The sequence below is a fragment of the Rhinolophus sinicus genome, chromosome 8, assembly GCF_057876585.1.
Source record: "Rhinolophus sinicus isolate RSI-liver-muscle chromosome 8, RSI-T2T, whole genome shotgun sequence".
NCBI lineage: Eukaryota > Metazoa > Chordata > Mammalia > Chiroptera > Rhinolophidae > Rhinolophus > Rhinolophus sinicus.
Window position 1 is genome coordinate 10,449,825 of NC_142508.1, and position 10,946 is coordinate 10,460,770.

The 10,946-nt window shown below is 40.4% G+C and overlaps 1 protein-coding gene across 2 annotated transcripts in view; it reads left to right on the plus strand.

Annotated features, from left to right (window-relative positions):
* SVOPL (SVOP like) overlaps nucleotides 1-10,946 on the plus strand; it is a 47,176-nt gene extending 36,230 nt beyond the window's left edge. Inside the window, exons 15-16 of one of the 2 annotated variants that reach the window (XM_019750519.3) lie at nucleotides 8,125-8,238; nucleotides 10,619-10,946. In XM_019750519.3, coding sequence (XP_019606078.2) covers nucleotides 8,125-8,238; nucleotides 10,619-10,630 — 126 coding nt within the window. In that variant the 3' untranslated portion in view covers nucleotides 10,631-10,946. Of the gene's footprint in view, nucleotides 1-8,124; nucleotides 8,476-10,618 lie in introns of those variants that run through there. The other variant, XM_074315317.2, reaches the window with a different exon arrangement.

A 10,946-nucleotide genomic window follows, 5' to 3' on the forward strand; every position in this document is an offset into this window, starting at 1 on the left:
CCATGAGGCTCACATAAAACATCTTACAGATACATCAGTCTATTTAAGTTGGTAACAACTTAAGTTCAAACTCATTATAAAGCCCTACACTTTTACTCCCCATGTTTTATATTTTTTGATGTCACAATTTATCTTATGACAGCTTTTTACCTTGTGTATCCATTAACAAACTGTTGCAGTTATATTTACTGCTTTTGGTGTGGTGCAGAGGGGGAACGCAAAGAAGGCATCTGCCAGCCTCCCTGGTCTCTGGAGAGGATTGTAGTCAGCTCCTATATGTGCATATAAATAGAAGCCTGTCCCCTGGTCATAGCTATGAAGATAAGCTAATAGGCCTCTTCCACAGAAAGACTGAGGGTGCATTTCAGTCTGCTTTCTTTGCTGTGCCCTGGTAGGGTTGGGGGGCAGGCAGCAAGGTAAGAATTGTTTATTGTTTGTTACAGTCCAAGGGGACCCGTGTACGTAAGGCCTGCTGGCCACCAGGACCAGGTGATCAAGGCATGTCCCTTGCATGGCAGCCACAAAAACTAGGGCACCTGACATATATGCACAAGCCCCTTTCCAGAAGACAATTGTGACCTGGAGTAAGTCAGAGGAGAGTGCAAAGATGGCGCCCACCGGCCTCTGTCTTTGGGGAGTACTAGATGGGCTCCTAGATGGGTGTTAAAGTAAATGCGTGCCCCTCAGGGTGATGCTCTAAGATAAGCCAATAAGCGTCGTTTACAGAAATACTGGGTGTTTCAATGGGCTGCATGTGTGCTGGGCCCTGCGGGGTGGGGTGGGGTAGGGAGCCGGATGGGTCCACAGAAGTCCCTTAAGAACTGCTTCTCAGTTTGCTGGCCTCCTGCGTCTATAGACACAAGCCCTGTTGGTTTTCAAAGCTACTTTTGGGGCTTGTTGCTCAGGTGCAGGTCTTGAAAGTTGGGGTGCCAGTTGGGTTCAAACCCTTAGCTCCTCAGGAAGAAGCTCGGAGGTGTGCATTCCCTCCTAATTGTGGGCACCAAAAGTGGAGTTTATGACAAGATTGTGTGTCACTCAGGCTCTCCTACACAGTGTGGTGTGGGTTTTTTCTCTTTTGCCGGATGTATAGGAGTCGTTCTGCTGGTTTGGGGGTTTCTTTCAGAGGAAGTTATTATGTATGGAGCTGTAGATTCAGTGTCTGTGGGAGTAGGTGAGCCCAGCATTCACCTGTGTCGCCATCTTGATCCAGAACCTTCATATACTTTTTATAGTTTGCCTTTTGCACACAAAAATATGTTGCCGACATTTTTTTTCATGTCAATAAATATAAAAAACAAGGCCTTTTCATGCTGAAAAATGTCATTGTACGTAGAAGTATACTCCAAAAGTTATTTTTTGATTACTTTATCAGTCCCGTCTTGTTGAATGTCTAGACTATTTCAGATATTTTTCTATTATAAACAACAGTAATCAGTACCCATGTGCTTCCATTTTTATCGAGCTCTGCAGTTATCTCCTTAGGATACATTCCTAGAAATTGGATTGGTGGGTGAAGGGGTCTGGTCATTTTCCATTTTGATATATTGTGCTAGAATTCCCTTTGGGAAGCTTGTGCCAATGCATCAGAGCCCCGCTGTCTCACACAATTACCACCTGGTTTTGTTAGTCTTTTTCATGTTGGTCAGTCACTGTCCATAAATAATCGCTCTTGTTATTATAATTAGTGTTGCTTTGATCAGGAATCAAACTGAATATTTTAATGGGGTGTTTTATCTTGTTGAGTTTGGCCATGCAGGTCCTTGCCTGTTTTTCAGTTCAGTCCTTCAAACATTGATCTGTGACCGTGCTTCACATATACGCTCAGAAAGGATTTTAACTATTTTTCTGACATGTTGTAAATATCCACCACCCCCCCATTTTCAATTTGTCTTTCATTCTTATGTTCTCCTTTCTCTGTATAGACGCTTTAAGTTCATAGACACTTCTATTTATCATGATTTTTCTTTACAATTTCTGGATTCTATGGTTAGGATTAAAATACATATCTGTCTTTTCTTCCAGTCCTCCTGTGGCCTTCTCTTTTGGGGAAGAGTGTGTAAAGTTCTTATTGAAGTATCACATACATACGTGTCAAATCCTAAGCGTCCAACTTAATCAGCTTTCATGAAGTGAATGCATCCCGGATTCTGACCCAGAAATCCCTGACATGCCATCGAGGTACTGGAGTGTGAGGTTTCAGGCAGGAAACAGCTTCATAAATGGAAGGCCAGTTGTCCCTACACAATTTATTGAATAACCTAGATTTTACTCACGGATGCAACACGTCTGCTTATAGTCCCACAATTATTTGGTCCAAATCTAGCCTCACTATTTGAAGTCCGTTGATCTGTCTGGTTTCATCACTGCCATATTCTTTTCATTAGTTGAATGCAACATACAGCACAATTTCAACACTGCCTGTCACAGCCCTACCTCATTGCTCTTTCCCAGATGTGTTTTAGAGTCATTTAGTTACATTCTGCCTCCCTCGTCTACGCAAATCCTATTAAGATTTTAATTGTTAAATGCATTGGTTAATGTAGGAAAAAATGGCTTTTTTTAGTTTTGTCTTCCTAAATAGCAAGGTTTGTCTTTCCATTTGTTCAGTGTTCCTTTTAGGTCCCTTGCTGGGACTGTATTGTTTTCTTCAAATAGACCCTTCATGTCTTAAGTTTATTCTTAGGCACTTTATGGCTTTTCATTGTTATTGCGAACACTTTCTTTCATTATAACTTCTAGTCTAACATTCTAACTAGTTATTTGTCTTTAGAAAGACTATTGACTTTTTGTCTATTGATTTTCAAGCAGCCAGCGTACTGAACTCATTCCAGATGGTTTTTTTCATCTGAGTCTCTTTTGGGTTTTTTCAGGTTTATAATTGCATCTGTCCTGTGATTTCATTTTATTTCTCCATGTTGAAACCTTCCAGTTAGCATTTTAACGTACTTAAGATTTCATAGCTTACAAAATGTAAACTCCACCCCACTGACTAGCTCTTACCTCCTCTTTCCAACCAAATTCCTTAAAATGGTTCCTTCTCTGCACTGTCATTTCCTTTCCCCTCACTCGCTCCTTCACCCCCGCCCCCAACCTAGCTGCAGCCATCCCTTCTCTACCAAAATGATTCTCGGTAACATCTCTGGTGACTGCCACATCTCTAAATCCAAGTGTTGTTTCAATCCCCCAACTCATGTGACCTGTCCCTAAGGACCGATGGCCACACCCTTGTTCTCGGTCCCCTTCCCAGGGCATCCATCACCTTGCACTTTTGTAGTTTTCTTCCTACATCTTTGGCTGTTCCTCCTCAATCTGTGTTACATGGTCCTCTACTTTCTTTATTGTTGAGGTTTCTTATTGCTCAATATTAGACCCTCATCTTTTCATGTTTTATACTCCAGTTAGGTAGTTTCACCTACTTTTATGATTTTAAATACCAGCTATATGCTTATGACTCACAAATTTATTTTTCTAGACTAGGTCTTTCTTCTGAGCTCCAGATTTATCCATCTAATTGCCTCTTCCACATTTCCACTAGCATGTCTCAAAATCATTTTAAAGTCAACATGTCCAAAATTAAATTCATGACATTTCTCCACTCCTCTTCCCGTTGGCATCAGCGAATGGCATCACCACCCAACCTGGAGTTGTCTCTCTATTCCTGTCTTTCATCGTCATATTCAATCCCAATAGATGCTGTCATACCTCATTTTCCACCACTATAGGACCAGTGTTGCAAACTATCGTCACCTTTCACTGGTCTCCTCTTATTCTCATTCAACTCATTTTCCTCACAACATCCATGCAGATCTTGTATTATTCTTGGGCTTATAACCCTTTATCATCATGTCCTTTCCCTTCCTCATAGATAAAGGCCCAAATCCTCCGCGTGATTTCTGGGGCCCCATCTCATACTCTTACCTGCTGTTTACTTAGCTAAACAATCTGGTTCTTGTAGTTTATTAAAAACACCAGGTATTTTTTCCGGGGGTTTTGTCACTTGCTGGGACTGGAAACCCTCTTCCCCTTCCTGTGTCGTCTCCACCTACACTGAGCAATGGTTCGTTCCCTGCTTAGGAAAGCCCTCCCTGTTGCCCTAAACTAAGTTTGGTCCCCCCACTCCCCGCACTGTGAGCTCTTACAGCACATTGAGATTTTCCTCCATATTGCTTATCAGATTGTAATTGCCTATTTGTCAGGCTATTTAAAATCTCTCTTCCAATAGACATTAGGGCCCATGAGGACAGGGATTTGTGCATATTTCGCTAATTTTTTATTCCTAACTCCTCTCCTGTCTGGCATACAGTAGGTACTCAGGACATTTTGGGAATGGTGTTTCTCAGTCTACTTTTTGCATATAGGGAACATATTTTTCATGTTAATTTTGTATCCAATTGTTTTGCTATAACATGGATCAGGTTGGGTCCTCAGAAAAGCAGATGCCAACATGGAATGACACGTGCAAGAGGTGTATTGGGAGGGAGAGGGAGCGGGAGTGGGCAAGGAGAGCCTCTAGACCACGATGCCTTGTGACACGGTGAGGCCGTCACCCAGCCAGTTTTCCTTTTGGTGAACCACTGTGTGTTTTTTGCTAGTATTTATAAATCTGAATCCATACTCATACGTGAGATGGGGGTTGGTTTATGTTTGTGTGTTTTATCTTTGTTCGGTTCTGAAATCACTGTCATCGGGTTTCGTTAAAAAGAAATAAGCTTTTCTTCTTACCCTGGACTCCATTCCTTAGAGATTTGGAAGAACAGATCTGTGAAAGTGAATCTTGGCACTTTTGATGAGGTACTTTAGTCACCGTTTTCTAGTTATTTGTTTCTGTTTTATATCTTTGAGTAAAGGTTAGGAAACATTGTTATTAACTAATTCAAATTTATTAGCAAAGAATTGTGGGTAGTATTCTCTACGGTTCTTTTTCATTTCCTCTGTTATTAGTAATTATTTCCTCGTCCACATTCTTAATTCCATGTATTTCTCTAATTTTCACATTAATTCATAACTCGCTTTACTTTTCTAAAATAAAATAGCTTATATAGCTCTTGGATAAATTTATCAAGTATGCTTGTTTCTGTTTTCAATTATTCATTTAGGCTTTTGTTTTTATAAATTACACTGGTTTCTTAGGTTTATTATTAGCTTCTTTTTTACTTCTTGAGTCAGAAGTATAATTTTTATTAAGTTTTAAAAGAATCATTTTTGATTCTTTTCAGAATATAAATAGGCTTGTTGTAAATATTCAAATACAGAAATGTGTAAACAAGAAAAATTCCCTGTAATTTGACATCAGAGATAGCCACTGTTATCTCTTCTTAATAGTTTGGGGTATTTTTCCAAATGCTTTTCAATGCATATATTATTTCTCTCTAGGTGTGTCTATGTACCAGTAACATTTGTATACGTGTAGAGATGTGTATATATATAAATGTATTTATTATACATAGATGTATGTATATATGTAGCTATATTTACTTCCATGAATATCTGCTTATCTACATCTATCTATGTACCTATATGTTACGGTCACCTGCAGAGACAGATGAACTCCCACCCCCAGGTTTTGAGTTGGATGTCACGATTGATGACGCATACCCATACCAAGAGGGTATGAAGTTTTCTTAATTACATAGTTTAGATCTTATCACTTTGTCCAGCAGTTGGGAGCAGGGGAAGAGGGACAGGTGAGGCTTAAAGGCCGTCAGCAGTCATTAGATGGAGTCAGACTCCTCTTGACACTGTGCATTTACAGCTGTGAGTATATGTGTTCGTGTATAAACACACACCCATGCACAAACTCATCCATTCACACATTCACATATTGCAATTGCCTTTTCTCATAAATCTTATGTCAGCCTGTGTGGATCCTCAGTCTTTTAAATATGTGCATGTTTCCATTGCATAGATGTGCCACAATTGGCCATTACCTTAAGTTGTTTCCCTAGTATTTCTGTCCAGTTTACAATGGGACACGGATCGTGCACACTACACCTGTGTACATGTGCAACTGTGTTAGTCATTCAACAGTCATGTGCTCTGACGTCCCAGATTCTTTTGAAGTTACATGCTTGTGGAGGAGGGGCACAGGGCAGTGTCCTATGAACAGAACAGGAGATAGTGATGGTGGGCTGTACAGGGAGGTGAGGGAGGACCTCACAGCAGGACAGACACGTGCAATGACGGACTGTGGAGTTATGTCTCAGGCAAGAGCACAATTTTGTAGAAAAGTCTATTAATTTTTAAAGCAATGGTGTGTGCGTATTTGAAATGATAGAACTTGTCAAATTGTTTCTATTTTTAAAAAATGTATACACTCCCCAGTGTAACATGTTAACACATTCTTAACCAAACATCCATTTCTTTCCATCACCAAATGGGACAGTAACTTTTTATTTTATACCTTCTTCGACATGGTGGATAAATTATATCGTCTTAATTTGCAGTTTGTTCATTTACAGTTAAGACTGTGCGTCTTTCATTTGCTTATTATCCATTTGTATTCTTTTTGTAAATTGTGTATTTATGTGACTTGCAATTTTTCCACAAGCCACTGGTCATTTACTATTCTACAAATATTTTTTTGTTGTTTCTGGTTTGCTTTTTTATTATATTAGGTTGGTGCAAAAGTAACTGAGGTTTAAAAGGTTAAGAATTGCAAAAACCGAAACTACTTTTACACCAACCTATCACTTTCTTTTGGCATACAGAATTTTAAAATTTTATAGTCAATTTGCCAATTATTTTCATTTAAAGAGTTAGTGTTATGTGTCACCCCCAGTGGCCCTTGTCACTTTGTTGTTCATCCATATTTCTAAAACATTGAAAGTTTAAAGGCTTTCAGTGTTTCATTTAACTTACGCTTAAGGCCTGAGGTAAAGGAATCCGCTTTAAAAATCAACTCAACAATTTAGACACATGCCTAACTATAGCATGATTTGGTCAGGATTCAGGCTGCCTGGTCTCTCTTGGGTATTTATACCCCTTTTCTAAGCCTGGTTTCACAGCCTTCTCTACACACACACTCTTATACAAACTCCTGTTTGGGAAAAACTGTTTTATTTTGGGAAATAGAAAATAGCACCTATTACTCGCTAGGTCAACTATAAAATAATGATGCTAACATCATGGGTTCTGTTGCATGACAAGTGGCATTATTTACTGTTCTGGAAGGCAGCAGACTTTATACAAAAAGGATAGGTTCTCAACATGTGTATTTTAGGGGAGCCCAAGTGGCGGGGAAAGCACTCTGCTGTGTATCAGGGATCTGTACGTACCTTTGGAACAAGGAGTCACGCAGCTCTGACTCCAGGCTCACCTGTAAAGGGAGGAGGTTGGACTAGATCAGATCGTTTCTAGGTCGCTCCGAATTGCAATATTCTGTGACTCTAGAGAGCCTCGTTGTTCCTTAGTTAACCATTTTTGTGAGATTAGTTGACAGTCATCAAGTGCTTGGCTTTTTGCTAACTTTGGGCATAGTCCCGGGGGAAAGTGAAATGGAATGCCTGAACCGCAATTATATTATTAGGGCTTGAAAATCCAGGCTAAAGGATGTGTAAGAGTGGCAGAAATCCATTCTGACTGGAAAAATGGTCAAGAAACAAAGTTTTGATTTGATTGTCACACATAAGACAACAGACAAGAACGCTATCTTTCCAGAGACCATACGATTATGTCTCTTCCCAAAAAAACTTTCTCCTGGTTCGTCCTATCAGATTTTAAGAGGTAAAATGAATGTTGGGCAGAGGGGGTGTTGCGTGAAACGAGAGGGTTAGAAGTGATGCAAGCTGAATTGGTGTGAGAGGGGGTGGGGTAACAGGCAGATCTAACGTCTTCCCCAAATCCTGGTTTGCTCTGGACATGCCCAAGGGGTAGGTGCAGAGAGAAGTCTAAGCTGGCCAGCGCATAATCCCAGTCCCAGCTCATGGAGGAATCCCACAGCCTGCCTCCAACAGCTCGGCCCGAATGATAGCTCTCAGATATTAGGGCCGCACAACTTACAGAATGGCTGCAAAGGATCTTCACTTACGTATGTGCTGAAGTGGCTCCTTAGTTCCCCTTTGACATAAGGATCAACTTAGAAGTGATGGGGGCACAGTAAATTAAGTCCTTCTTTGTGTCTTGTAGGTTCTGATGAGCGCATCACTGCTGGGGGCCCTGTGCCTCTTCTCATCTGTCTGTGTTGTATGCGCCATTTCTGCATTTACTCTCCCCATTGAGACCAAAGGACGGGCTCTACAGGTAAGTGATGCAGAGATCTCAACTAGTTCTTCATCACCACCTTCTGAACAAAGGAAATGAACTTGGACTATGGAAATCCTTTTAAGTAGACATGATATTCAACCGTGTGCTAACATTTGTTTAGTGTGTTCCAAAAGAAAAGCTGGGTATCCCTTTTCCTGCATGTAACTTTGAGCAGCACTAAAGTTACAGCAGCCAATCATTCACTTCAAACCTCTGCTTCCTGTAAAAGTTACAGCTTCATCAGGGGTGAGGGTGAATGATAGTTGTAGAGGCCGCAGCATTCTACCCTTCCCACTCTTCTGTCTGGACATAAGCACTGCTGCAGACAGGAAGGTGACCAGAGGAGCAAAAACAGCTGTTTGTGTGGCCCTGAAGTTGTCTTTACACGCTGGTCCCGCTCCCTTTCCCCAGCACATCAGCCGCCTGTGATAAGAGTGGAGGCGAAAGCTCCCTGCGGCACGAGTTGCCACCCAGCACTAACCATCAGTAGACACTGACTGCTGGCTGTTTTGCAAAGTACATGAAAAAGGAAGCTTCCAGGGGCAAAGCTGGAGAAGCCACGGCCCCTGCCAGCCCTTACCAAAACATCTGTGGTAGCACTGGTGTTTTGCTGCCTCAAATACAAAGCTTGTTGCTGGTATGCAAGCTTGCAGAGGGAGGGGAGAGCATTGGGGGTTAGGTATATAGTTTGGTCAGTCTGGACCTGCTGCCCCGAATGAGGCTGGGGAGAATCATGATGCTTCTCCAGTGGAAGGGGTTTTGCCCCCTGTCCCATGTCCTAGTAAACCATAAACCCGTTAGTATTTGTGCGGCACAGATGGATGTGTTTTGTTGTCTGTGGGTAGATAGAAGGAAGCCCCTGGTGAGTAAAGGAAAAAACACACCAGTCTCGATGTTTTTCCTAGGTCTAAAATGTGCTAGTTCATTTTTTTAAAAAACCCTAGCTTATCTTTAATATGTATTTTAATCACAGATTAGATAACCTGTCATGTAATTATGAATTTAGGCTTTGTTTAGATTCCATACTTGGAAAGGTGACCCATTCATTAAATCCCTAAAGCCAGAGACTGAATTAGATGATTCATAGGATTCCTTTCCATGTATATAAAGGGCTTAGCCCATCCTTCACACCAATGAGGAAACAAGGCAAAGGTAAGTACTTCCTGTAAAGGAACATGCGAATATGCAGTGGAACTGGCATTTCAATCACATTGAATTAAGTGATGCTAAATCTTATGCTAATCTTCCATGCTTAGTAAGTAGTCACAATACACATAAAAGCAAACCAGGCTCACCATCTAATGTGCTCTATGGATTTCCAGTTTAAGTGACAATCCACTTAAAAAGAGCCATTCCCTTTTGTTGATTGGTCCTGGTTTTAACACTGTGGTGAAATCATTTTACACATCTATTTATAAGCCTTTTAAATATGGTTGCCTTACCACTCTAACACGTATGTCAATAAATACAACTGTCTGGGCACATAGTCCTTGATGGCTCTGCCGCTCAATGGCTGTATGTCTTTGGGCAAATCTTACAAGGTAGGTAACTCAGTGTTGTGAGCACTGAACATATGAAACTATCTAGTGACTGACGCTTCTAGAAACGTTTAAAATATGCCAAAGAATTTTAACTTCTTTCCAACAACAGCATCCCAATAACCTGACTGGACGAACCGACCTGGTACACAGTTTAATAGTGGGAATTCTCTTTTAGAATCACTCTAAGAAACGCATTCATTTTACTTCTCAGACTAATGTCAGATATAAATTGTAGGGTTATTCTAGTTCTGGGAGAATGACGTTGGTATTTTGATAAGAATAGCAATGAGTCTGTAAATTGCTTGGGGCAGTACGGTCAGTGTTCTAGCCAGGAGCACAGTATGTCCTTCCATTTATGTGTGTTTTCTTCAGGGTACAGGTCTTTCACCTCCCTGGTTAAGTTTATTCCTACAGAAATGTGACAGATTTCTGTGTATTGTTAGGTTGGAGCAAAAGTAATTGCGGTGTAACAGGCTAAAAAATAATTGCAAAAACTGCACTTTTGCAACAAACTAATAATTTGGTGTTCTGGTACTTTACTAAATTCTTTTATTTTACTAACTTTTGGGAGGATTCTTTAGGGATGAGCCTGGTAAACTAAGAACCAAACTCTTGAAAGAAGCTAGTTATGGGATTTTATTCTGAATGATGTCTGTATTGCACTAGAATAAATGAATTCTACAGCTCCCACTGCTTTGTCAGGTGCTCAAAGGTCAATTTCTTACAAGTATATTAAAGAGCCTTCCATTACTAGTTTCTAGTGCCAGACAGCTGAATATGAATCGGGAGATTTTTTTATTAAATGTATTGATCTATTAAATCACTTCTTTTTTCAGCAAGTTAAATGAAAACCTGCAAACCTGTGTCCGTCTACTGGAGAAGAAAATGCATTTTATCTTCACAAGGACCTGTGGTACATTTGTAAAAACCTGGTTTTGTTTCTGTATGCTACTTGTTAATTAAGAAACTGATTATTTTTAAAAAGTAAGGCACACAAGGATAAGGTGGGTTAACTGCAGGAAACTTTTATAAAATATACTTTAAGATTGGAAATCTTACCTTAAGAAAGGTATGTCTGTGGTAGATGGGTAGGGGGCAGGTGGCTTTTCTTCCCTGACATCAAGTCTGTTAATCTTTAAATGAATAAATAATTCTCAGACAAAA